The sequence below is a fragment of the Mycteria americana genome, chromosome 21 (genome assembly GCF_035582795.1).
Source record: "Mycteria americana isolate JAX WOST 10 ecotype Jacksonville Zoo and Gardens chromosome 21, USCA_MyAme_1.0, whole genome shotgun sequence".
NCBI lineage: Eukaryota > Metazoa > Chordata > Aves > Ciconiiformes > Ciconiidae > Mycteria > Mycteria americana.
Genome location: NC_134385.1, coordinates 3,291,248 through 3,318,428, shown reverse-complemented (window position 1 = coordinate 3,318,428; position 27,181 = coordinate 3,291,248). Strand labels below are relative to the sequence as shown.

General features: G+C 57.9%; 1 protein-coding gene across 12 annotated transcripts in view; it reads right to left on the bottom strand.

Moving 5' to 3' along the window:
• MACF1 (microtubule actin crosslinking factor 1) overlaps nucleotides 1-27,181 on the bottom strand; it is a 149,429-nt gene that overhangs the window by 39,227 nt on the left and 83,021 nt on the right. For 10 of the 12 annotated variants that reach the window (XM_075522499.1, XM_075522504.1, XM_075522501.1 and 7 more), the window contains 12 exons: nucleotides 26,988-27,111; nucleotides 26,454-26,662; nucleotides 25,751-26,068; nucleotides 24,791-24,957; nucleotides 23,510-23,666; nucleotides 22,562-22,679; nucleotides 21,010-21,072; nucleotides 19,974-20,215; nucleotides 19,363-19,492; nucleotides 18,320-18,519; nucleotides 17,105-17,600; nucleotides 15,027-16,498 (listed from right to left, as the gene is read on the bottom strand). In XM_075522499.1, coding sequence (XP_075378614.1) covers nucleotides 15,027-16,498; nucleotides 17,105-17,600; nucleotides 18,320-18,519; nucleotides 19,363-19,492; nucleotides 19,974-20,215; nucleotides 21,010-21,072; nucleotides 22,562-22,679; nucleotides 23,510-23,666; nucleotides 24,791-24,957; nucleotides 25,751-26,068; nucleotides 26,454-26,662; nucleotides 26,988-27,111 — 3,696 coding nt within the window. The remainder of the gene's footprint in view (nucleotides 1-15,026; nucleotides 16,499-17,104; nucleotides 17,601-18,319; nucleotides 18,520-19,362; nucleotides 19,493-19,973; nucleotides 20,216-21,009; nucleotides 21,073-22,561; nucleotides 22,680-23,509; nucleotides 23,667-24,790; nucleotides 24,958-25,750; nucleotides 26,069-26,453; nucleotides 26,663-26,987; nucleotides 27,112-27,181) is intronic. The other 2 variants (XM_075522502.1, XM_075522509.1) reach the window with 1 other exon arrangement.

Genomic DNA, 27,181 nt, shown 5'->3' with positions numbered 1-27,181 from the left:
TGCGAGCTGCAGGTGACATCAAAGTCCTCCAGATCCGACACGACGGCAGAGTCCGAAGCGCTGACGTCCAAAGGGGCCCTACGCTGACACGCTTCGACCGCCACCCCAGCCAGTTTGGCCGAATCTGGGTCCAGCCCCTCCGAGTCCATCGGGGAGACCTGAACCTCCAGGCAGCCGGGGATGGCCCCATCGCCCTCATCCTCATTCAGGCACTGCTCTTCCAGCTCCAGGAACATCTGCACCGAGTCCGTGTCGGACAACTCGGGGCCAGCGGGGCTGGCCGAGCGCTCCGAACCTGGAGCAAAGTCCTCAGCCTCGCACTGCACCGCCACGTCCTCGGTACAGCACGCGCTGCCGGCACGGGGGCTGCCAGCACCCCCTGGGGACGCGCAAGACCGGGAGGTCCCTGGGCTGGGGGCAGAGCCGTCCGCCGGAGCAGCAAATTGTTCCCTTTCTTCAGAAATATCTGCCAAGCAACAGCTCTTCTTCTCCTCTGCCACCAGAACAGCCTTTCCTCTCTCTGACAGCGTCGCCTCCTCCCACTCCTCCATCATCACCCAGCGCTCGTCCTCCTCAAATCTCAGCTCAGACTCCGTTTTCTCCCTGAGATTGGAGGTGATGAGAATATCCAGTCCCGCATCCAGCAGCTCTTCGCTAAGGCACGGAGAGAGGTTGACGTTCTCCACCGTACAGTCCGACTCAGAGGCCTCCAGGGTCTCCTGGTGCCCATCGCTGAGGCTTCCCTTGATGAAATTCTTCCTGGCTCGTGGCCAGGTGGCACTGGGGAGCCGGCGAGCCCTGGCCAGGTCCCCAACACGACCGTGGCCGTTGCCGGCGTTCAGCAGGGGCTGGCGCTCATCCCGGGGACCGCCGTAGCCATCCACGCCGAACTGCTTCGCTGTTAGAGCCTCTGCCGCACCAGATGACTTGGAGATGTGCTCCAAGGTGAGAGACTCGGACATGGGCTCGCCGTGGTCGGGCTGGCCCAGGCGCTCGGTGAGCATGGCGCTCGACTCCCGCTTATCCCGCAGGGACGGGTTGGAGGCGCCCGCTTCCGACACCTCGCTCAGCGAAGCCCCCATCCTTTCCGCAAATTCGGTGAAGTTTGGTGGCATGAAGGATTTCCACGACCGCCGGTTGACGTTCTCCTTCCTCTCGGGGTTGGGTCGTCTCCTTGGCGGAGCCGGCGCCGGCTTGGAGACATCGCTGCTGAGCTTCAGCGCGTCGAAGATGACTCGCTCGTCCAACTTCTTCGTTTCCGGCGCCCTGGACTCGAAGACATTGGCAGCTCCCAGAGTCCCGTTGCTGGATATGGTGCTGCCGTCCCCCTTGCCGAGGGTGCTCTTGGAAAGCTGGTTGAGCTTCGATCCCTGATCAATTTGCTCGTTAATTCTCATCGTGTCGTATATCGACCTCTGGGGCACGTAGCAATCCTCTATATAACCATCCTCCTCCTCGCCCTTCCCCAGGCAAGTGCGGTTCTGCCGTAAACAGTCTGGCCGGCTCAGTGGTTTGCCCATGCTCTCGTCCTTACGGATGACGAAACCGCCCCGGCAACCTTTCGCCCGCCACCGCAGGAAGCATCACACGGCCAGCAGGTCCCAAACCCGCCGTGGCAGACTCTAATCCCAAAGCAGCGACGCTACGGGGACGGGAGGGTGTGCCGGCAGCACCGTGCCGGCTCAGCAACCCGACCGGTGGTCCCGAGCAGCGAAACAACCCATCTCATCCCCCCGACCCTCCGAAAAAACCCCCATCCATCAGCAAAAAGCATCCAAACCCGACAGCTTCGATAAAATATTCCCAGTCGCCGTTTGCGACAGAAACGGCGGAAGAGTTTCGAGCTCTTAAATTATCCCGTCCGTCCTTCTTTAATAACAAAGGCACTGCTTGGCCCGGCCGCTCACATATCGCAGCCCGAGCGGCTCCTCGCGTTTGCTGCCCAGCTCTAAGTCCCGTGGAAGTCCAGCTGGTCTGAATTAGCCTCTCCCCCCGACTCTCGTGTTTTCATTTGAACTGAGCTTGTCAGCGGATATTCGTGCAAGTTTAAACACAGGAAGTTCTTCATTCAGGGTAAACTCGGAGGTTTCCTGTCTCAAAAACATGATGGCATTGTTGTTCCCGTCACCCCGCTGCGATGCCCGGGACCACCGAGAGCCACCGAACCCCCAAAATCCAGCCGGTTGCCGCGCGGCAGTCGGGGCACGCCGCGGAGTCCTGCGGCGGTGGAGGAAGGCTGTTGGGTCTTCGCTTTTTTTTTTTCTCTTTCTCCCCAGGAAAAAAAAAAAATTAGCTAGAAAACGCATCCAAAAATGGCAAGGGGACGGAGCGGCACGAAATCCCCCAAGTTGCCGGGAGCCGGCGGGGGGAACGGCGAGCAGCCGCGGCGGGAGGCGGCTGCTGCTGCTGCTGCTGCTGCTTCCTCCTCCTCCTCCTCCTCCTCCCTCTCGCACTAACTTTCCCGGCGGCCGGTGGCGGGCTGCGGCGGCTCCGCGCCGCCGGTCGGCCCGGCCATGGCGGGGGAGCGGCGGGGAGGGCGCGGGGGCCGGTCCCCGCGGCGAGGGGAGGGGACGAGGGGGTGACACACCGGGGCCGCCCTCCCCTTCCCCGCCGCTCTCGCCCCTTTTGTGCGCGGCTCAGCGGCCGGGCCGGGGGCGGGGGGCTCCGCCTCGGCCCCGCGGGCAGCCCCCGGCCGGCGCGGGGGGATGCATGGCGCGCCCGGGCCGCTGCCTTCCTCCTCCTCCTCCTCCTCCTCCTCCTTCTCCTCCTCCTCCGCCGCCGCCGCCGCCGCCGCCCGCTCTCCTTCCCGCCGGCGGAACAAAAGGCCGAGCCGCGCAGGCCGCCGCACGCCCCGGCCCCGCCGCCGCCGCCGCCGCCGCCAGCACCGGGCTCCCGCGGAGCTGCCAGCCCCGGCGGAGGGCGGGGGGAGGCGGGGGCGGGCGGGGGGCGGCACCGCGGGGCGGGGCGGGAGCAGCGGGACCGCCCCCTCCCCGGGCGCCGCGGCCCCTCCCCGATCCCCCCCCCCCCCCCGCCTCCCCCTCCCCTCCACCGGGCCCGGGAAGGGGGCACCGGCGCCCGACCGCGGAGCTGGGGGGGGTGGGGGTGGGGGTCTCTCCGCGGCCGGCGGCAGCCCGGGGCTGGCCCCTTCCCCGCCCCGCCGGGGCTGGCCCCTCCTCCGGGGGGAGGCGGCAGCCCCCGACAAAGAGCAGCTACGCCCTGGCTCGGCGGCGGCTCCGGCTCCCCCCGCGCACCGGCCCCGCCGAGCCGCGCTTCCCCGGCCCTTTGTCCGCGCCCGGCCCCGCGTTTGCCCCGCTTCGGCGGTTTAAGGCCCTTCCCAACCGAGTCCCGCGGCGGGAGGGGGCCTGGCCCCCACCGCGGGTCCCCCTTCCCCTCGCACCCACCCCCGCACAAAGAACCGAGTTATTAAATCACCAAAAAAACCCCCCCAAAGTACCATTTTTTTGCCTTCCCCGAAGCCGCATCGCTAACCGGCGCTACCGCCCGCTCTGCCAAAAACCCACCCGCAACTTGCCACCGCACGGCTCGCCGGCCGCAGGCTCCTTCTCCTATCAACTAATTATTCCGGCCCCAGCTCTGGGGCGGCATCGTGCTCCCCACACCCCATCACCCTCTTTTCCCTCCCCCCAACCCTTGGGTTTAAGAGATGGGAAATATTTAAAGCGGCTGCTGTGGGGCTGGGAGAGGGAGGCAGCCCAGGCGCGTGAATCACCGCTGCGAAGTGATGCTGAGGGAAGTCACAGACTCGGGGAGAGAAAACAGGAGGGCTTGAAACAGCCTCCACGCATCTCCAGGCAACAACCCGCCCCACCAGCCAGCCAGCCTGCTACTTCGGGGATGAATTATAGCATCGGGATAAAAATACGAGAGGCCGGGCGAGCGCTTAGTACAGAAAAGCGTGCACCGTGCACCCCGATAGTGCCAACGCTGGGAGACGGTGACCTCGGTCTGCACTTTGCCGTGCCAGAGCTTCACCAAAAGCCTTCCCGCCCGGCCGTGGCGAGCCATGGCCGTGTTACAGCTGAGAGGTCGAAGCCAAGGGAGAGATGAAAAGCCCGATTTTTCAGACGCGCGGCAGGTGCCTGCTGTCTCCGAAAACACCGAGGCTTGGCCGAGGTCGTGGCGTGGCTGTGGTGGGAACCCGGCTTCCCCGTCCCCGAGCCCTCGGACCCTTCGTCCCCGAGCGCCCTGGCACCGACCGCCCACGCGGCAGCTCCAGCACCGTGTCCCCCAAGGGACTTTCTCCCTTCGGAGAGACGAGAAGGGACGTTTTGTGGAAGGGGAGGGTTCAGGGCTATGGAGGAGAAACGCCCATTAAACGGCCGAAGCGCTCGGCAGGGCTGGTTGCACACCAGGAAATCTTTGGAAACTCTTTCCTTATTTCCCTGCCCAAGGAAAAGAGCGGGAGATGAGAAGAGAGCAGGACCTGGGAGGGGTGTATGAGCAGCCCCCCCGCAGCCCCCCACTGCGTGATGGCGAGCCCAAGCAGCCCCCGGGAGCCCCTTTGCCCATCCATGCCGTCCCCTCCACATCCCCTGAGCCCTCCCAGATGGACAGACGGACGGTCAGGGCTGGTCCCACAGCCTCCTCTGGCCCTGGCTGCCAACACCGCAAGAGCGTCCCAAAGCCCAGATTTTTATACTCGGCGGGGGCCACACCAGCTCTTGGGCCGTGTTATTAATCCAGCGCAGCTGAAACAACAGGGCCAGGGCGGCCGTGCCATGCCAGCGCTCCGGCAAAGCCGCCCCCGGCTCCCCCGCTACCACCTTGGCCGGGAGCTGGCGGAGCAGGAGCAGGAGCAGGACCGTTACCGCTCCGGGGCCCCTCCGCGAGGAATCCCAGGCATCCGGGCTGGGGCGCGGAGGCTTTTTGTTCCACTGCGAAGAAGGAACGATCTCGACGTGGAGCTGCCGTTTCACAGCCAGAAATTCTTTTCCCATTTCCTCACCGAGTCACGTGCCAGAAGCAAGCCAAGTCTTCCTCCAACACATCCCCCCATCTCTAAAACCATTAGGGAAATATTCGGCAAGTACCAAAGCCAATTAAAAACCTGCTGTGCCTGGCTTGAAGATCCCAGCCGAAGCTCTTGCAGGTTCCCCAAGTCATGGCTTTAAGCCACCAAGTGCCACCCCAGCGATGGGGACAGAAGCCGAAGGGTGCTGGGAATTGCAATTTCAGGGCTTTGCTCAAAAGCTTTGTGTCGGTGCAAGGGAAGGACAGGGCAGGACGCGAAGGTCCCGTCTGAATTTTGTCCTTTTAGGTGGCTCCGAGCGGCTCCGGCACATGGAGCCCTGCCAGCAGCAAGCGCCGGAACCAAAATAAAGGACGGAGAGCTTCAGAGCCCCAGCCCCGAGCTCAGGAGAGCACGTCTGCTGACTTCGCAGCTCGCCAGACCTGCGGCACGGAGGCAGGGGGCAGAATGGACCACCAGCACCCCTCATCTGGCTTTTGTTCAGCAACCAGACCTCCTCTCGCCTGCCCCGTTACCAGCACGTTTTGGCCAAACCCGAGCCGGGGTTCACGGCTGAGGACGATGCACTTGGGCGCTGGGATGCCGGTGCTCCGGCAGCCAGCCCGCCACGGGGAGAGGACCAGCTCTACCGAGGGCTGTCACCCAGCCCCGACCCACTCGTGCCCCGCAGCCACCCCAGGCCATCCGAGGGCCACGTCGTGCAGATAAAGACCCTCAGCTAAAACCCACGCGGAGGTTTTCCCAGACTTGCTTTAAGTAGGAGCATCCTCCTTGGTCTCCCGGACCCGTAGGGTTCAAGCTTTCCTCGTGGCCACGGGCCCTGGAGCGCGGGGACACGTGCCTTCCCCGTCACGGGGTGATGTCACCCTGTTTACGACTGTATTCCATCCTGCCCGCCGCTGCCGCCACTGTTTACATGGGAAAGCGGTATTTGGAAACCAATATATTTTTAGCTTTCTTTTAATGCATCTCAGCAGCTGGAAAGGAGGGACCTGTGTTATGTGACAAGCAAGAGAGCCCAGAGACAGCTCAAGATCTCTGACGGACACATCGCTAATGAGCCCAGGGTAGAAGCAAGGGCCTTCTTCATCCTCAAAGCTCCTTTCATCTTCACCTCGGTGCCAACCTGCTCTGGGCAGCGCAGCACCCGCTCGCCCAGCCTGGCCGAGGGTGGTCGCAGGAGAGCTCCTGCCTGAGCATCGCGAGCTTTGTCCCTACAGGTTTTGCTGACTGTGTCGTGTCCCCCCCCCCGCCCCCCCGCCATGTCCAACTCCGTGTGGGTCACCGTGTCCCCCGTGTCCGACTCCGTGCAGGTCACCAAGCTGGTGGTGGCAGGAGGGACCGCTGGGTTGGGACGTGGCACCACGTCCAAGCAAGGCAGAGGGGATAAACCCCGAGAGCCTCCAGCCCGACGGAGGGACCTGGGGTGAGTTTCAGCCTCCCCCAGACACCGCGGTAAAAGCACAAAGCCAAATCACGCACACCCAAAATCTGCCTTAGAAACCGCTTTTTTTACCGGAGGATTCATGTTTTATAAAGCCTTTGCTGCATTTGTCGGAAGGTCTGAAGGATTTCTTTATCTCCCTTTCAGCGCTGTTGCTCTCCTAAACTCGCTCCTTTTGCCAAATCTTTGCGATTGCCGTTTCGGTGCCGCGTGGGCAAGCCCTGAGCTCCCAGCCTGTTCCAGGCAACGGCACCCGGGCTAATCCCATCCCACCGTGCCAGGGTGGGTGCTCCCTTATCCCCTCGGCCCACCGCTGACTTCAAACCGATTTCACGTCGGGCCTCTGCCACCACGCAATCGCTCTCTCCAAAGGCCGCGGCTGTTCGTGACGCAGGGAGCCAGCACGCCTTTCCAGCAGCGATTCGCAACCTGGAGCCCCTTAATTTGGGACTCTCCTCCGCAGGGCTGGGGGAGGAAACCTGGGTTGGCTCCATGGGGGTCTGCCCCTCCACTGGAAAAGTTTTAGAAAGAGGTTAAAAACCAAACTCCCGGAGAAACGTTCTGCAGTTTGGATGTACGCAGGCAGCGAGCACTGCCTTTTTTAATTTATTTTATTTTTCCAAGGGTGCAGGAGCTGCACCATAGAGCTTTCCCTGCAAGGCAGCTAATAGTTATACCAACATCTATATTTCTCCCGAATGAAGCCCGGAGCCCACGTATTATAGCAGCGCTCAGGCACAGCCCCATAGCGTGGCGTTCGGTGCTCGATCGCTGCAGAGCCTGGGGCTGCCCCGGGACCCCGTCTGCGTACACAGAGCACCCTGAAACAGCCTGGGAAGAAACCCGGGCTGGGACTGCAAGCGAAGGGCAGAGCCCCGTGCCGGGGCGGCGGGTCCTCGCGGCCAGGGGCTCGGCTGGGCACGGGAGGTGCAATCTGCTGAAATGCCCATTTTTGTCCTCAGCTGCCCGGTTTTCCTGCAAATTCCCCTCCGTGGCTGCCAGGCTTTGCTCTGGTGCTGCACGAGGGGGGATGAAGCACCCTGGGCTCTCTGGCCATCCCGCTCCACGCTGCCAGCGACCCAGCACCCACGGGCAGGGTGCTGCCACCCCACTGCCCACCCCAGGGAAATGGAAAACTGCAGAAGCCGCTCCTCACCCGGTGTTAGAATAATCGGGGACAGGAGGGAGAGCCGAGGGATGGAGTGACTAATAAACTGCTCTGGAGGCTCTTTAGGAAGTGAGGTAAGTGCGTTATCATCCAGAGAATCCTCTGGATGGGAGACATTTTAAACCACTCCTTCGGCAGAAGAATTGGCAATTGTTCTTGAAACGCTGCGGTGACTAATCCAAGCCCCAGCCCTTTCCCGGAGAAGCCCCCCGTCTGCTCCGGACCCAGTGGCCACGCTCGCTCCCTTCCCCGGCGGCGGACGGTGACTCGTTTGGATGCTGGAGGTGACGGGAAAGTCCTGTGCTCGCTCCACCACGCGCTTCCCCACCAATCCCCCCTCCGTGGCTGCGTCCCGCGGGGACCGGGCTCCTCTCCCTCCTCTGCTCAGCCCTTGCAGACAAAAAAGGTTCCCATCTCCTCCTCCCTCAGATCCTCAGCTCTCCCAGCCCTAGGCAAAGCCGGTATTTTTAGTATCTCCTGGAAACACTGCAAAGTGTCACCACCACCAGCTAACAAGTGCTCCTGCGAGGGGACATTCCTACGGCCACCGCCCCCGGCTGAGACCTGCAGGGTCACCAAAGCATCTGCAAGTGGGTGGCTTCGGAGCAGTGACCCAAGCCGGCTCCTGAAAGGGACCGTTTGATCACAGCCTAATTGTTTTACGGACAAGAAAAGAAAAAAAAAAAGAAAAAAAAAAAAAAAAGCCTTGCTATGATTTGGTCGGTCTCAGCAGGTCTTGGCTTAATTCGCTCTTGTTCTTGGCTTGCTCGGGATCAGGAAAGTGCCTGTGCCTCCCTGCCTGCCCGCTGACAAGTCAAGGTCAAAACCCATCCGCAGCTCGCTGATGAACAAGCACACGGGCAACGCTCCCGACGAGCTCCGGGGGCACGTTTGCTCTTCCCTTTGCGATAAAATTTATTTCCAAGGAACGAGGAGGCTGCAGGGGCCGCTCAGGCTCAAGCGCCTCTTGTGCAAACACGTTTATTTACAACATTCCCAGATTACCGGGTTAGAAGCTCGCCGAACACCACCGAGGCTCTGCAGCTCTGCTTGGGCCGCTCGCCCCGGCCAGGGTCGGTGACAGCCCCGTCACCCGGCACAGCCCGCGCTTATCACCCCCCATTTATCATCCTCTTCTCCAACGAGGGGAGATGGTGCCTTTAAGGCAGCTTAACAGCTGTCAGAGAGGAGGCATTTTTGCGTGTGTTGCTGATGCTGAAAATACTAGCCAGAGATACTTTAAGTAGGCCTGGAAAGCGTTCAACGAGAAGGCACCGTCGTGCAGCCCGTCCCCGCTCCCAGCCCAGTCCCACCCAGCTGCTCCCAACTGGACGACTGTCGGGAGCCGCACGCATTCCTCTGGGGGCACAGAAGGGTTAAAAATACCCTCGGCCAGGCTGGGGCACAGCAAGTGGCAGAGTGTCCCTTCCCTGCCCCATCCCATCCCAGAAACCCACCTCCCCTCTCCCACCCACCCCTGCGGCCCTCGCCGGCGACGCACCCCCAGCCGTGGGGTCTTTGGCTACGATCGGGGGTGAAGTTACCAAAAAAGCCTCCCTGGAGGCCCGGGCCGGCTGCTCGGGCATCGCCTGCGAGCACACGTGCCTGCTAACAGCAGCCAACGCGCCGTCTCGAGAAATTAAGGCTTTGAGTGTAAGTGCTTTGGTGTAAATACCTCGCCTCATCAGCACACGGATTCGTTCCTGCTCTCCGCTTCAGCCCCGCAGTCCCGAGACGGGATGCCGGTTTTCCTCTGCCCATCCTTGAGAGCAGCTCTGCCGCGGCGAGAGCAGAGCTGCCGCTCCCAGAGATAGGATCATAGAATCACGGAACCATTTAGGTTGGAAAAGACCCTTAAGATCATCATACGCGCAGCTTCGGAAGATCACAAAACGCCACTCGTGCAATCAGGGGCCGCGCTCGTCCCCAGCCCGCCGAGGAGCGCACTCTGCAAACGTAAATGGGATAAACTTCTGGGAAGAAACCACCCATTTCAGTCCTCCTGCAAAATAACCCCCGTGAAACACCGCACGGCGCTGGGCAGCCAAGCCCCCGTCCCGCGTCTCCCCTGCCGCCAGCGCCCCGTGCAACGACAGCAGCTCACGCAGGGGATGCGACGCGTGCGAGCTCCCTTGTACCCCCCCCAAGGCCACGTGCCACCGGCAGCCCCCTCTCCCAAAAACCCTGGGAGAAACCCAGGGACGCCGGGTACGAGGCGAACGGTTATTAGCAACAGCGGCGTTTCCGATAGCGCCGTTGAGTCAGCTCCCCGTCTGAAAGGTTGGGGGAATTAAGGGAGTCATAAATAGAGCGCCGAAGAAAGCCGACGTCCTCTTGCCGCGAAGGGGGGCAGCGGCGGGGAGGGCGCGGGAGCGTGCAGGGGTGCCGGCCGATTGCTGCTTTTACTTAGGGTGAAGCCGGGGAGGATCCGGAGCAGGGTTAGGGAGAGCGGCATCCGCATGGCAAGATGAGTAACGCTGTTGAGGGCTTTACTCACTCGCTGCATCACCCCTCCTGGGATTTCTTTCCTGATTTTTTTTTTTTTTTTTTTTAATTTTATTTAAGCAGACAAAGAGGGTGCTGGAGGCACGAGGGCTCCGTGGGCCCCGGACGACCCGACCTGCTCTAAAATAAAACGGGAGTGTGGCTTCAGTTAGTGCTGTCTAGGGATTCTCCCTCCCCCTCTCTCCATCATCCAGCATAAAACCTTTATTGGCGTGAAGGAGCAGTGCCCGAGTTTCCTGCATTGAGCAACTCCGGTTTCAAATAACCTCCCCAAAAATCCACGGCAGGAGGAGAGGCAGGAGCCCGAAATCCCACCTCTTCCCTCCGCTCCCCACAACCTGCCCTGGCAAAGCCGTCGCCCGCGAGGGGGGGATGCGGTGGTCCCCTGCTCCCCGCGGCAGACCCCCTCCTGCTCCCCCCTCGCCTCTCCGGCTGGGGCAAGGGTGGGGTTTAATTAATACTCGGAGGCGAGATCCCGGATAAGCGGCGCGGCGTGTGCCAGCTGCGGCAGGTCCCGGCTCGCCGGCATTCCTCCGCCGTGCCCCAACGCCGCCAGCAAACGTGGGGCGAAGCGCAGCTGCGGTGACGGCGGGGGCCGCGGCGCGGCATCGGGAGGGGGCCGGCGAGTCGATGGAGGTCCGGCCACGCGCGGAGACGTCGCCACGCGTCCTCCCCTTCGGCCAGCTGCATCTGCACCGATTTGAACGTGACGGTGAGCGCTTGGTTATGTCAAGTTTGATGCTTTTTCTTGGGTTTCATTGTGGGTCAAGCGCTCCGGATTCTTGCAGATATCCCTTCTGGCCATCGAGCACGACTCGGAAGGAAGGCAGGCTGCCCTGCTCCTGCTCTCGTCTTCGTCACGGGGAGGAAAGCGTCCCCAGCAAACCAAAGCCGCTCTGGCACGATACGACGGGGGAGGCAGCGGCATCCTTCCACTCCCCAGCATCGCTTTCGATTGCAGCGAGCCTAAAAATCCCTGCGAGCGCCTTTGACCCAGGGCCGAGCGTTACGCTCTGCTTTGTGGGTGAAATGTGGCCATGTTAGAGTTTGTCCAAAAACGACACGGTGACTCAAAGAGGGTCCCAGCTCAGAAACGCCAACGCCAAGTACCAGCCAGGCTTTGAAACCCGGGTTCAAAATCCACTGTATAAAAGATAAAGTAAACAAAACCAGGCTTGAGCTCGCTCAGCCAGGAGGCCAAGCTACCCCAGCACAAATGTCTTCCCCCCAAAAAAAAAACCACTGAAGAATTTGATTCCGTCAGCTCTCCGCCGCCCCGGCTGATGGATGCTCTTTGGCCAGAGAGGACGAGCCCGTGCCTGGGGTTTCCTGGCACCACCGCTCCAAACCAGCAAAGCTCACCTCTGCTTCTCGGGCACGTAAAGGAAGATCAGCCCCTTGCACTGAACGGCACAAGCTTTATCCGAAGCGCAGCGTTAGTTTCCCAACCTTTGGTAGGAAGGGTTGTAACTCGGGGTCTTCTAGCTCAGGGGTCGCTGATGTTGCACGCACGCCATGGAGAAACCCCCTACGCCTCCGCGTGACCCTTTCATCTCGCATCCGCACCCGGGGAATCGCTCCCCTGGGGAATTCTGCTGTTTGCTGAACTGAATCAACATAGCTGTTATGTTTAGTAACATTTCAACTGTTGCTCATTTGATTCCACTCATTAAAATTTAATATTAGCGTAAGCTTTGAGAAACCCGAGCTGACAGCAGCGAGAGCGCAGGGGGAAGAAATGCCCCGGCCTGAAAGCTCCTATGAGGAGCTCTTGCTGGTGGCTGTCGCTCGGCCCTCGCCCTGAAGAGCCCGACTTGGCCGTGTGATGTGGCGTGGAAAGATTCTTCCAACTTTTAGTAGCCTTTTATACAAAAAGAGGGGCTCCTCAGGCAGGCAGCAATGGAAAGACAGTCACTTGGGTTAAACTCATGCTGAAGACCAGGAGTTAAAGATGAGCTCCCTTTGCTCCGACAGCTTAACGTAAGCTCAAAACATGTTATTTCTTCCGTAGCAAAGCTGTATCTGAAGCGATCCATCAGGATGTCCATATAAGCACAGACTCCAAACCACAGAAATGCTGCGCTTTAGCTGCACTTGATCTCACCATAAAGCTAGGGGATAGACTAGACGACCCCTTAAAGTCTCTTCCAGATGGGTTTCTTACAATCCTCTAACAACGTGGTGCTCCGAACCAGTCCCTACCTAGTTCTCCCCCACCCTCTGAAGGCCAGGGTCCACCCTATGTCTCCATCCTGGCTTCTGAGGGCCACGGGAGCCGGCGTGGGCTCAAGCCCTCGGTGTAGCCGTCCCCACTGTTGCACCCGCTCGCTGAACCGAAATACCTCCTGCAAACAAAGCTTCCCCCCGAGCAAGATCTGACAGCTGCTTCCCAGCCTCCCAGCTCCGAGAAACCCGGCCAGGAGGAGCGCTGTCGGTGGGAGAGGGCTCATCCCTTCCGTAGGCAGGATTAGTCCCCTCTGTGGCCTGGGAAAGGGGCTGGGGGGGGGGGAGAGGAAACGCACGGGTGGCAGCTCTCCAAAAGTTAAGGGTTTGTCGTAGGTTGTGGCCTTTCGGGGCAAGTTTGAGGGGTGTTTGCAGGCAGGAAAAGAAAAATATATGGGAAGCTTCAAGTAAAAGCTGCTTCGTAAGTCATCTGTTCGCGGCCTCTGTCAGAGCCTCCAATATATCTTCTTTATTAAAATCCGGACACAATGAGTCCAGAAGTGCCCACCTTTGTCGGGGCCGCATTGGCAACGCGCCTGGAGCCCGGGGGCCACGCCTGATTTGCATCTCATTTACACAGATGTTCATTAAAATTAATGCCTTTAGACATAATATCTGCCCGCATTTGGGCCTTGTGGACAGACGGACCGTGACCGCTCCTGGAGAGCCCCAGCCACCCCGTCCTCCTCCCCACGCTCAGCTGCATCGTCCCCACGCCGCCCCGGGGAGCGCTGCCCAGCTGAGGAGCTGCCTCCGGTCCCCGCGGACACACGGTGCGTGCATCTTGTTTGCAGTCCAAGAAGGGAGACGGTTGTGATATTGTCTTACACGCAGAGAAAGAAAAGCCTGGTGCAAAACCACAAAAAAAAAAAGCCCCCCGTGCTCCCTGCTTCACCCAGAGCTCAAGCCAGACTTCTCCACCGCTCTCCCTCCTGCACGTATGGAGTACAGACGGTCCCTGCCCGTGTGCTGCGATGCCCTTCCACGTGCAGATCAATATCTGGGATTGCATTTCCCCTTAGAGAACCGTAAGATGAGGCTTTGCAAAGATCTGCTCTGCAACATTTACGATTTGTGCGGAAACGCTTGCTCTCTGGGTGAACCGTGCATGGGAGGAACGCCGCCGTGCAACCGCGATTGCTCCATCCACCCTTCTTGCTTCTCCCCCATTTTATTCTCAGCCATTACACGGCAAAACCCTACCATCGCTGCTGCAACTTCCATTTTTCCACGAACAAAGACGCCAACTGCGCTGCGTGGCCTTGACAGCCCACAAATGACTCCTGGTAAGGACACATCACTCCCCAAAGCATCCTTGGCCCGTGCAGCCCAGGACACTGTTATCTTAAAGGGTCATCCTCAAGATCACCGAGACAGAGACCATTCGCAAGTGCTACGACGGGTTAAGCCGCGCCTGCCAGCCCCGCTCGCCAGCCCAGCCAACCAAGCAATCTGCACCGACGCTGGGTTTCATCATCGTTTCTAATGAGAGCTGCTCAGCCGGGAATAATCCCTTGCTCTGCAGGAAAGTTTTACTGGCTTTAAGGACTAGAAACTCCTTTTCGGATATATTTGTTCCAAGTGACCGTGTGGCGTTTAATGATGAAGTTAAATCCTTCCCATCAATATAAGCTCAATGCAAAAGACTGCCCAACCCAAGAGTTAACAGCAACAGGATCAGATGAGTTTGAGTTTGCCCTGTAAGTAACATTTCCCAGCTCTTTTTTTGGATAGGCAATCCCCAAACCAGAAATACCTTGTCCTGGTGAAGGTTTCACAGAGCTATTAAGTGGTGGAACGGGATCAATTAGCCATGAGATGAAAAGTAAATGGCTGTAAAAACACCTCCTTCTCCCAGCCCCCATTAACACCAGGAAACGAGCAGCCAGATGTAAATCAGCCCAATCAGCAGCTACCGAGCACATCAGTAATAGAAGTTTCACAGCAAGAGAATTTCTAAGCAGTATTAATATAATTAATGTAGTGTAACAGCATGACCCAACACTATGATACTGTATAAAAAAAAAAAATATCAAACACACTCCAACTCTTCCCTCTCTCAGCATTTCGTGCAAGCCTTGATGGTCTCTAGCAGCTCTTTGCTGGAAACATGAACAGCCCACGGCAAAACTTTGTTTTGGTGTTATTCCCTGTGCGCGTCCCTTGTCCCACAGTTTATCTGTGGCTTTATTTGTACCCAACGACCCCAAAAATGGACTTACACATGTCCCAGATGAAGTGAACAGCAAGCAGGAATGAAAGACCAGGTAGAAAGACCTACAGGATGATCTGATCTGGACTAGACGCTCAGATGAAGCCAACTTACAGTTCAGATGGACTCAAAAACATCCCTCCCTCCCCCAAAACCTAAATGCCAACCACCTCTACAAGCCCACGAGGTACTGGCACGCCAACGTTACACATCACAAGGAGAAGAGGGAAAAGCTTTTTCCTCCCAAGCACAAAATCTTTCTGCGCCTTTTCACCGCAGACTATCAAGTCCAACAGTTGATCTTATATTCTCCAGAGCAAGGATGTTTTACTTCACCAAAAATGCAAAAATGCTGACGTTATAGCAACGAACAACCAAGCCATGATAGCTTGAAGCCTAGAGGTCCTACACGAAAGACCACAACACTAGACAGACCTTCAAACACCAAAGACCACTTAAAAAACATGACAGCATAAAGACTTACCTTGAAGTCTGCCAACTGCTGGTTGATGGTTTCCACCTCTGTTCCCACTACCCACTGCAACGCCTCGTTCTCCTCCGCCGCGGTTGTCATGTGGGTCAGCTCCTTCAGCCTGCTGTAAAAGTCCTCGACACGAGACAGTGTCGTTTCTACCTGCTCCTGACGGTTCTTGCCTCTCTCGGTCAGTTTGCTGCACTGCTTATTCAGTGTCTCCAATTCACGTTTCAGTCCTAATAAATCGGGGCTCCCTTCGTCCTCCAGCATCTTCTTACATTCACTTTCAGAAGCTTCAATGTCAGACTTCAGCCTGTGGAGTTTGCCCAGGAACGTGCGAATGTCCTCTGCTTGGGACTGAAGGCTGTCAGAGTCTCTCCCGATGGGGCCCATGCTGTCTAACTCATCATCGAGATCTGCCAGTTGAGAGAACATCTCCCTCACCCGATTATTGAATTGGCCGATCCCTTCAAGCTTGTTTTCCATGAGCGTACAGCAGTCATTTACTTTCTGCTTCACGGCTCTGAAGTCCTCCTGAGCCACCTCAGCTTGGCTTAAGAGCTGGGAACAGTCAGACCCATCTGGGGCATCTTCTACTAGACCTTGAGTGAAGTTTTTCAGATAATCCACTTGTGGCTCCAGGGCCTGCAGCACCTCCTGCTGTGCCCTGAGCTTCTCCAAGTTCTTGTTGCTGCAGGCTTGCGGCCCTAGTGCATCGTAGATCTCCAGCTGGTGCTTCGCCCCTTCCAGCTTCTTCTCAATATTCTTGAAGCTCTCTTGAAACTCCTTGAGCCTCTGCGACATTTCTTCGATGGAGCCCGTCTTGGCTTGCAGCTCTTCTGTGATGGCGTCCATCTTCTGATTGATCCCAGCCTTCTCATCCCGAACGTCATCCTCATCGGTTTGAGAAGCATCAATCAGGATGTCGGCAGCGCTGTTCAGCATCTCCAGCAAGGAGCGACGCTTCTCCACGTCACTCAGCATAGCCTTTGATCTCAGAAGAGTCGCCTCCAGCTGCACCGGATCCAGAGTTACTTCCAGCTCTGACATCTTTGCCTTGCAGTCCTCCACCCAAGGCAGGAGGTCCTCCGTGTGCCGTTGGTACTTCTGAGCTTTCTGCAGACAGTCCTTGAGCTTAGAGTGTCTATCGGCAGCCTGTTTGCTGAGCTCTTCCCAGTGTGTTTTAAGGCTGACCAACTGGTTTTGCAGAGTGGTCTTCTCCTCTCCGGGCTGGACGGAAAGCAGCAAAGATTCTCCCTCGGCTACAATCATCTCGTAGGAGCCACTGTGTTGGTTGAGGCTCTTCTGGAACTCTTCTTGTTCCTGAATTTGGCTCTGTAGCCTCTCCAGTTTAGCAGAAATAGGTTGGCTCTGAGCTTGCTGGCACAGTTTGTCATCTAGCCAGGTCCTGAGTTCATCAAACATATGCTGGAACTGCTGGGAACTTGCAAGCGCAGTCTGCAGTCGGTTCATCCGGTCGGCTGAAATGGAAATAAGATTAGAACGCGACAATTAAGCTGAAATCAAATAAGCAAAGTGCAATTATTTAAAATCATCTCAGATGCACCAACTGTGTGTTGATTAACAGGAAGGAGCTTTCCATTGCATCACTAGCCTTTTTGCTCACTGATTCATGAATTTCTTAAGTAGTAACAGGCAATGGTAACGCAGTAGCCTCAGTTCTCCTGACTAGTCTCTAAAGGCAACCTCTCAGAAACTAGAAGAGGCATCCCAACATTAGAGGGCGGCCACTGGGTCTTCTCCGTGCCCCATTCCGAATTGAGGAACCGGGTTTTTTCCCCAAGCACAGCACACGCCATGCCGCTGCAAGCCGGGCAGGCTTGTTGAAGAGCCGCATCAGTGGGACTAAACATCTCTGCTCGCTCTCCAGGCTCAGGTATGTCTGAAGTGTGAACTCTCCTGTGCTTAGCCCCACGTAAAATACCCGTGGAGCACCCTAAACAATGATAAATGGTGCTTCCCCTATTATTCCTAGAAACCCAGTGACGGGAGAGCCCTTTGGCCAAAAGCAGGGGTGGAGTTCGACATCCCAACATCTCTTAAGCAACTTCTCTGTGCTGTCTCACCTGCCAGGTCTTCCAGCCCTTTGAGAGGAAGTGCCACCGTCTCCAGACGTTTCCTTAACTCATCTTTGAGATATTGCTCCCCAATCAGGACAGAGAGGTCATCACAGAGGGTCTGAGCCTCCGCGATCTCCTCTTCCAGCTGCTCCAGGTCCGAGCGGATCTCACTGGTTTCCTCCAGCTGCTGTTTCACGGCGTCGGGCTGCGTGCTGACGGCAGACTGGCTGCTCAGGCGCTGCCCAACTGCCTTCACCTTCTCGGAGAGGCCCTGGAGGAGCTCCTGGTACTGGGTGCTCTTCACTATGGCTTGGTCAATTTGGCTGGAGCGGGAGTTGAGGCGTTCCGTTAGCTCGGACCATTTCTGATTAACCCCTTGGAGCTCTTCCCGCACCTGGTTAGTGGATGGAGAAACATCTCCAGGGCCAGTCAAGATGCTCTGAGCTGCCTGGTTGAGCTGCTCATGCTGTTGTCTGCGAGCTTCAAATTCCTTCAGCATAAACTGGAACAGAAATAACATAAAAATGTTTGCATAAAACTGACAGCTCCAAGTACACACAGTCAAAACAAACCAGACCTCCAGGGGCTTCATCCAGCCCACAGAATCAGTAGGAATAAGCCCTGGGGTGGGACGGCAACCGGGGTGGGAAGACCAGGTTTTACCGTGACCTTGCAACTTAAAAAGCTGGGAGGGGTCTGCGACTCCAGTACTTGGCTCTCTCTCTTATTTGTCCTACTGCTGTGTAATGTGACATAAACCAGTTAGATGAGAAGGAAATCTCATTATCTCAACCGGGGCATTTTCTTTTATGACGTGGCTGGTCACGGACACGTTCGGATTTGGAAGCAGGAGGTATGGAAAGGGCAGGCTGCCCGGCGGAGGGGTAGCATTAGCAAGTCCTGCAGAGCATCATCACGGGTCTTGTTTAAAGCAATTTCACTCTCCAAGAGGGGCCAAGTGATTCACTGATGAGTCAATCCAGTGTGGGGAAGGGAGCTCGAGCGCTGCGCCCGTTTCAAGTTATTCACAGTATTTTGTGCTCAGCGGGGTTTGGAGGACTTGGGAGAGGAGCCACGAAGTCTCCCAACACTCGCTGCACGGCAGAGCGCTTGCGAGACAAATAACTCCGAGTGCAATCTTCCACCTCACGTACTGGACGTGACACCCTCCCCTCCTTGTCCTGAACCCACCGTGGAGACGCAACCCGGCTCCCGGCTCACCTGGACCTGCTGCTTCTGCGCGTTCAGCATGTTCGGGTCGATGGAGAGGGGTCCCAGCACGCTCATCATCAGCTCCTTCTCCATGAGCCAGGGGCGCAGCTGGGCTTCGGCAGCCTGGAAGCTGGCCAGCTGGTTCGCCGACTCCTCCAGCTTCTGCTGCCGCTCAGCCGTTGCCTGGCTGGCTCTTTCCCACCTGCAATCTGAAGCACCGGCTGCGTTGGCGCGGTGGTCGCGCTCCCAGCCAGCCCGCCCCTCCGTCGAGAAGGTGTTTTTTTTTTTTTTTTTTACCTTCCCCGTGGTTTCCCCAATGGGAAACCTCCTCAGCTTTTCAATAAAACTAGCGTGGCTCTATTCACTCTCCATCTAATAAGCTGTTACCCACTTCTAATGGCTACGTGGGTCTTGAAGCTCATAGAAAAAAAAAAAAAACAACCCTCGCAAGCAGGATTTCTGCGCTCTAGTCACTACTGCCACGAGCTGGTCTGACCTTGGGTGAGCCATCTCACATCCCTGGCTCGATAAATGAGGATACTCTCATGTGTACCAGTCCTCACACAGCACATTCAGATCTCCTGGACGGAGAACTCCGTAACCGCGTTCCTGCTATTTCAAAGAAGAGAATCTCTGGGCTTCTTTTTAAATACACAGTCTTGTTTAGTCAACATTTGATTACCTAGGATAGCCTTACTAATGACTAGAATTTTATATCAAGCAGTGAAGCTTTTAATCAAAATTATCAACCCATGTCACTAATGCTTTCTTTTTTTACCCCCCCCTTTTTTTTTTTTTTAAAAAAAAAGAAGTAATTTAAGGAGGCAAGCCTTTAAAATATACATCCATCAAAGAGATTTCATTAATCACGACAGTGTTCGTCTCAGGAACACCTTGTACACCAGGCAGCTTAGAGAGAACTTTGCTGTTTACTGAATTTTAATTAGAAGTGACTCTGCTCTGCTGTGCCTTTGGAATCGCCCTGCAATCCTGAACCACTTCTAACGTGATGTTTCAAGACAGAAGCCTCACTAAGTGCTTCAGGCACTTACTCAGGTCCTCCTGCATCTTCTTCCAGTTCGCTGCTTCTGGAGAATCGGGATATTTCTCCAGCAAGCCAGAAAGTGCTTCCTTTACCTTCTGGATCTTCCCAGAATTCTGTTCCAATTCAGCCAGAAATGCCTGGAAAAGAATCATTTGAACTTCTTCAGATACAGGGCAAAAGAATGAAATCACCAAGTAGGAACGAAGCAGCAGCTACAAGCTGGAGTTGGACAATTTCTCTTTGCTCTTTAATGAAATCACTGCATTTTATTAGCCATATCGTGAGCTAACTTGGCTCCAAGAGCAGGGAAAGGCTGGGAATGGCTTTCCAGGAGAAGCTGGAGTGACCCAGCAACAAGGGCTACAGATAAATTCCTCTCCCCCGAGCCAAACGCCTGGAAGCAACCGCTCTAAAAGCAAAGAGGGTCGAGCACAGCGCGGGGGCTCCTGCTCCGCGGACCCGCCTGTGACGCCTTCCGGGGGAAGTCCTTCTTTAACCCAGGGCAGATCCTCGTTGCTAATCCTTCTAGCCCTGCTGCGATACAGCGCAGCCCCGAGACCCTTCGGAAGGAGGTGCTCAGATCCCCGTTTTTTTTTTTTCCTCGGGAAGAGAAGTTACCTTGTTGTGCTCAGCCTGGGCTCTCATCGTCTCCGTCTTGGTGGGCGAGGAGGAGGCATCCAGCTCCGACAGCGTTCGTTCCTTTGACTCCAGCCACTTGAGCATGGAGCTTGCCTCCTCCTGCACTTCTCGCATCTTCTCCAGCATAGCGGAGAGCTGCTGCTGGCGTTCCCGCAGCGCCGCGCCAAGGCCCCGGTACTGCTGGGTCACGTCTGACACGTCGCACTGGATCTCGGTCAGATCTGTTTCCAAAAAGCAGCCTGAGATGAGGACCACTGCCTGCATTGGCCGTCTTAACCTGGACCATCAGGTACTAATCTAGCCCCGGGCAGCCGCAGCCGGCCAAGCAGGAGGAGCAAGAGGCCACGCTGCCGTCCGTCTGTCTGCAGAGCAACGTCAGATTATCCTCACCTCTCGTGCCAGAGGGGCCCTTCCAGTTGCACCACGTATGCATGTTGACAGTTTGCAAACAAAGCAAATGCCTCCGCGTTTGTGAGACTGATGCAAGCTGAGCCCCCCTTTCGCAATGTCACCGCTAACACAGTGTTAAATAATTTGACGCCAAAATATAAAGCCATTTTTATGCACCTATTGTCTCGTTGAACTGGTGAACTAACGGCAGATAACGGGCAATAATTAAAATTGCTCTTCAAACTGAAAGGTTGGATGGGTTATAATCCCGTAGCACCAATAAATTTAATTACAGGCCTTAAAACGATCTCCCATTTATCAGCTTTTAACACCACCCGATGGGGTGTCAGGGTGTCGTCACTCCCCAAAGCTGCCCCTTTCCGTCCTTCAGCCTGACCTACACCCTCCATCACCGCCTGCCCGTCCCGTGGCTCCGGCTACGGCACGGCACGGCTGAGAATTCACGAGCCTATTTGCAGGCTCATTTCCCTTGCGCCAGGATGCTGACGGTGTCACATCGTGGTTTATATTCTCACGGATGGAAATGCACAGACAAAAACGGACAGGGAGACGGCGAGGCGGCCTCGGCACGCGCGTGCCGGCACGGCGGTGACAGCGAGCTCACCTTTGCACGTGTGGTATCCGTTCACGCTGCCTACTGACCCTCCCGGAGCGGTCAGCGCGGCACCTGAGCAGAGGGGACGGAGACAGACAGAGGGACAAGACAGACGCGTTAGGAATGCAGACAGCAAGCGATGAACGGCCCTCCACGACACGGACCACACTGGCCACCAAGCACAGACGCGGCGTCTCCACGGGCCCACCTGCCTGGCGCTGATGACCCCACGGGCTCGGCGCCGAGCGATGGACATGAGTTCCATTTGGAGCCCGTTTATTTCTCCTCCTCCCGACACACCCGCACCCCCTCGCTTTCCTGGAGCTGCTCCTGCCTCGCTGGACCAGAAGCAGAAGAGCTGAAGCTGTCTGGAGCTGGGCTCCCAACATCACCCACGGTGGACGTGGCACCTGCATGGACCATAATACCGGGGGGCCGCTGGCCACCTCTCCACCCCTGGAAAGTTGCTACCCTGAGCACGATTTTGTGAATTATAATATCAAGTGAGGCTTCTGAATGCCTTCCCTGAAGAGATTAACTCCCCTGAAAAGATTAACTCCCCCATATTCTCCTCTTCTGATGGGATGAAGCTATTTAAACCTGCCTTGGTGCAGAGACACGCTCTCTTTGCCAAGAGGCTCCACGCAGGATGCGGCAGCGTCCCCTCCTCGGACACCAGGTATCACAGCTACGTTCACGACCAAAGGGGGATTCATCAGAAACATTCCTGGGTAAGTCTCTCTCTTTCTAACCCTGCGTTTTAAAGCTTTCACGGATGTCAGGGGCTGCAGCTTTGGTCACCCCTCGTGGGTGACCATGTGGGTCACCCACAACGAGCCTCTCCCCACTTCTCTTGGAGGTTTCTCACCGAACTGCTCATCGAGTTAACCCTGACAAACATATCTGGAGTGTGAATTCCCATAAACGCTCATCGATGATGAGAGTCCAGAGACTTGTTCTCACGAGCTGGAAGACATCTTCTCTTTGGTTTCCAAACGAACCAGACATAATCTCATTGCTTCACAGGCTTGAAGCCAAAAAGGAGACTGGTAAATCACATCTGACTATCGCAGTCTGAAATTTCATCCAGATACGAAACCCAAATACCGCAGTTTGATTAAAACGCTCCGGTCCCCGGGAGGCTGAAGCACATCACCAAGAGAAAGCAGGAGCCGCCTCTACGAGCTCCCTGCGGGGCCGAGAGCCCGGACCTCCGCGCTGCGGCAGCCTGAGGCTCCCGTGCTCCGTCCGAGCAGCGGTACGCGTCCCCACGCTGGGCTCGCGCCAAACGCAGGGTAGTTCAGTGCTCGTTACACTACAGCAAATTAAGCCAAGTTGGTGGGCTCCGAGTGCTCGGCCGATGCGTTAACGCAACAAGCGGCAGCAACTTGACCACCGGGCTGAGCCCCGTGATACTCAGACCACCACGGGCTCTCTGAAGTTTGTCAAAAAGGGGAAATAACCCCATTTTTTGCTTGAGGCAGGCTTGGAGAAGATGCAGCTAGAGCAAACAGAGCTCTGAGGAAGGAGGCATCCTCGGGAGAGCTGGGCTGCGACTCACCTGCCTTGGACGGGGCGTCGGGGGCCGTAATCTCCACGATCAGGTTCTCCAGGAGGGTCCCCCTGCGGCCGATCTCCTCCACCTGGGCCCCCTTCCCCTTCCACTCTTCCAGGAGATCCTGGTCAAAAGCAAAGGCCGGGATCAGAGGCTGCGCTTGCCTCGTCGCAGCCCTCCCTTCCTCGCCCGTCACTTCTGCGGTGACTCGGTGGCACCGGGACACGGCACCCAGGGAACCGGCAAAGGTCACACCAGCACCGGGCAAGCAGCCCGCGCTGGGAAAGCGGGCGTTTTTACGTTTATTTTTGTCGGGGGGGGATCAAAGAGTGCAAAGCTCTTCCCTAACTAGCAGGTCTGTCGCAGGAAACCTTATTCCCCTTCCTACTGTTTCGCGGACCTCCCTCCTCTTCTCAACACAACCCAGCCTGATGCGAGTCCAGTCCCCGCAGCTTTCGGCAGAGCCCGGCAGCGCGCCAGAGCCCAGCGGCGTGCCGCGGGGTGCGAGGGCCGCGGGTGACTCAGCAGACGCTGCTCTGCCTCTGAGTCAAACCCTTGGCACATCCTGATTTAAAGCATCACGGTGCTGGAGAGGAGCGGGGGCTCGGAGGAGGGGAGGCCACCTTCGGCGTCTAGCGAGGGGAAACACTCGGCGAAAACGAGCGTGCTGGGGTGTCCCGCTCCCAAATCTCCACCCCGAGAAGGCAGAGGAGGGGAAGGGAAACCTGGCAGCGCCCAGGAGGACCTTCACACTGCTCCCTTCTCTGCAAGCCAGGGACCGCCGGATGCACACACACCAGGGGCTGCAGCCCAGCAGCAAGTACAGGGAAGCCCAGGATTCTTGAGACCGTAAAGCACCTCCCAGGACTCTGCTTCCTGGGATTTATTCCACGTTCCAGCGTTTCCACACCAGCTGCCAACTTTCCCACTCCGGTTCCGGCTCCCGCTGCCCACCTGGATCTGCTGCCTGCACTTGTGCAGCTCCTGGGTGCCCAGGGAGGTCTCGGCGGGCGGCATTTTGCCTTCGCTCTCCCTTAGCCACTTCCTCACGGCCCCGACCAGCTTCCGAAATTCGTCCAGTTGCTCCTGGCAGGACGACGCATCCTTTTCTCTGCGAGTGAAAAGGTTTCAGAGAGTCAGGGCTCGTGCTTTGCCTTGCAATTACCCCCGCTTGAATGTAGCACAGTTGCGTCTCTAGGAGCCCTTCTTTTTATTATTATTATTAGATGTTGCTTAGGAACAGCGCGCACAGCGCCAGCCAAAGTGGGGTGACCGCCGCAGCCTGCCCCTCACTGCTGCTGGCCCCCCAAGCCGTGGCCGGCGGCACTTTGAGGGCCGCTCCGGCACCGCCGTGGGACCACCACCGCCAACCTGCGCCAGCTCTGCCCCAGTCTCTTTGTCCTGGGGAGGGCGGGGGGGGAGAGAAGATTTCGGGAAGAGAGGGCTCATTCACGCCGTCTCGCTCCAGCCAGCTGCAGCCCGGGGGAGGCCAGGCTCTGCCACCCCTCCTCCCCAGCTCTCATCTATTCAGCCCGGCCCGGAGGAACAAGGCAGCCCCAGGACGGGAGCCACGGGCCCCTCCGGCTCACCCTCGCCGCCCGCAGCTGCGAGCGGCCTGCGCAGGGCCGGCCGGAGGCAGTTCTCTGTGCGGTGCCGAATTTCTGGGGATTATTGGGAGATTCATCTGCTTTTCCCCCATCGCCTTCCCTGTATTCACCAGGGAGGTTGGAGACACAGCCTGGGAGGTGGGACCCCCCCGGGGACGCAGGCAAGCTGCCCCTCCAATCCTGCTCGTGCTGCCAGGGCCGATTCGAGCTCAAGCTGGTACCAAAGCTCCCCTTTACCCCCGCTTTAGGGGACTCCGGGGACAGTCTGCTCTGCTCTGTCACCTCCCGGGGAGCACGCCTGGGGCAGGCTCCCAATCCCCCGCCAGCATCCCGCTCCCCTCCGGCAAGATGCTCCGGGATGGAGCCGTGGCAGCCCACACGCCGGGAAACGCACGAACGCCAGCTCCTGCAGCACCAGGAATTTTTCACAACGCCCCCGGCCAGGGCTTTTTTTAAAGCGTCAGCTGGAGCGAGCTGCCTTACGTCTCCCGGCGTGGGAGGAGGGAGGCAGGAAGAGTTCGCTCATGCCCCCTCCACGGAAAGGAGATCTCCACGGGGTCTTGCTCTGACCACGAAGCCACCCCTAAACTCACCGCCCCAGAGAGCTGGCCGGGTCCCTGGGGCTCACCTCTCTTTTGCCACCTTCTGCAGCTGCAGGAAGTCCTTCTTCAGGCTCTGCAGCTTCTCCTGCTGCTGGGAGGCACCGGGGGCGAAGCCACAGGAGCCCAGCTCCGCGGCCAGGTGCTCTAGGGCGGCCAGGTCCTCCTGGTGCTGCCTCATCTCCGAATTCAGTTCCTGCCAAGAGCAAAGGGCGATGCCGATCGTGCCCTCGCCAGCAGACTCGGGCAGAGGGGATGAACTGGACAGCCCCGCGTCCTGGCGAGCCGGAGAGACCCTCTGCGGGCAGCGCCACGAATTGCACCGGCGCCGAACGGGTGGGCACGGCTCAGTCCCACTCGCTCCTCCGGCTCCGGCTCAGCAAATACTTTAAGCAGCTGCAGGAGCAAGTCCCACCGTCCCCAGTGCCGGTGTAAGACCCCGCAGGGAATGGGATGGGGGGCCCTAGACCAAGCCGAATCAACCCCCCCCCCCCCCAGCACAAGTGTCCGGGTTTACGCCAACGTAGAGCATTTCTGAGGCTGCGGTCAAACCACCTCCCGTAGCAGAGCACTCCTAGAAAATGACTGCCCACCAGGACCCACGGAGGGCACGGCATCTCCGAGGGCTTTGTCACATCCTGCGCTGCGCTTACTGCCAACACTCGGGCGTTTTGCTGTATTAACCCTGTGGAGTCTTTAACGGGTAAAACCTTGCTATATTTGGACTGGCCCCTAAGAGCCTGGCTCGAGATCCCTTCCGAAAACCAGCCTGGCTCCAGGGAAATGCCGTTCCCCTCTCTCACCGCTGGAAACAGCCTCAGCCGCTCCAGCCGCGGTCCCTTCCCCAGGCAAAGAGCCAGCACAGGTCCTGCGGATCTTGCCAGCCTGGGAGTGAACCAGGGGCTGGTTTTGCCCAGGAAGAAATCACTGCAAAACGGCCCTGCCTTAGAAACCTGACGCAGGTGGAGCCTTCTCCCCCTGCGTCTCACCTGGATGTGCTGGGAGAAGCGAGCGATGTCCCGGTCTGGCTGGTTCCCGGATGCCAACATCCGTGCTCTGCTCTCCGTGAACTGCTGCAACTTCTCCGAGAGCTGCTCATACCGCTCAACCTTCGGGAGGAGGCCCTTCAGCGCGTCCTCCCTCTCCCGCTGCTGCCGGCACAGCCTGCCAAAATGCTCCGTCACCTCTGCCAGCTTGCCCTGCAGGGCAGAGGCCGTGGGGCTGTCTGCTGCCTCCATGAACCGCGTCACCATCTCCCGGGTGGCTTCCAGACAGCTCTTCTGCCTGGCGATGTCCTGCTTCAGCTTCTGCGGTAAAGCGCACACAGAAAGGAATGCCATTTTAGGAAGGCTCTTGAGCAAAACTGAACTGGCACGAAGAAGCTGGGCCACCCTTGGGAAAGAATAGTCGGGCAAGAATAGTTTTCTATCCCGGTTTTCCTTTCTGATCTCCCCAACCTGCTCTGCCTTTTCCTGCTGCCTCATATCTAAGCCCTGCTTATCAGCAAAGAGAGACTTTCAACAGGTCTGCGTCCCGGCTTAAAGAAATGAAGTAAACTTTCTGCTCGTATCCCCTTTTAGGGGTTTTTTTGTGCTTTCAGAATGCTGTAGCTAACCCCCAGCAACTGCCTGCGCAGTTCAGGTCCCGCAGACAGGCATGTTTGAGGCCGGGGAGCTCAGGGACCAGCCTTACCGTGCTCGTGGCAAGCGAGTCCTGGATGGAGGCGGAGGAGAGCACGGCCGGCTGCTCGCCCTCCAGGTTCTTCTCGATCTCAGCCACCGACTGGAGGAGGCTCTCCAGGCTCTCCTGGACGCTCTGGGACTGGGCAATGGATTTCTGCAGCAGGTCCGAGCGCTCGGCCATCTGCTGGGAGAGGCTCTGGAAGCGGCTCACGATGGCACCTGCAGAGTTCAGCGCAAAGGAGAATCAGCGGCAAAGAGCTTCTCGCCTGGTGCTCAGAGAGCAGCAAGGACCGCCTTTGGCTCCTGCCAAACTCTCGCTGACGCCGAATCCCCATCCCCAGCGAGACAGGGGACCCAACGCAAACGGCCAAACTGGCTCTCAGCCCTCCCCAGGGGCAAACGCAAGCCCTGAAGGCCCGTTGCTGTGCGCCTCTGCCCCACCTCCCCCCAAAAGTGGGAGATTTCTTCTTTCCTCCCTCCCTGGCTGGTTTTCACGCTCTCCCCAACCATCCCTGCTAACACGGGCGGCTGCTTTCCTCTGTACCTGTTGTTTCCTGAACGCGCCCATGGTCCGGGGCTGGCTCCCCTTGTACCTCCAGCAGGGACCGAGCCGCTTTCTGGAGCTTCTCCACCGGCACCTGATGCTCAGCGAGGTCTCCTTGCAGCTGCTGCTTTGACACAGAATCACCGAATCGTATAGGTTGGAAAAGACCTTTAAGATCATTGAGTCCAACCATA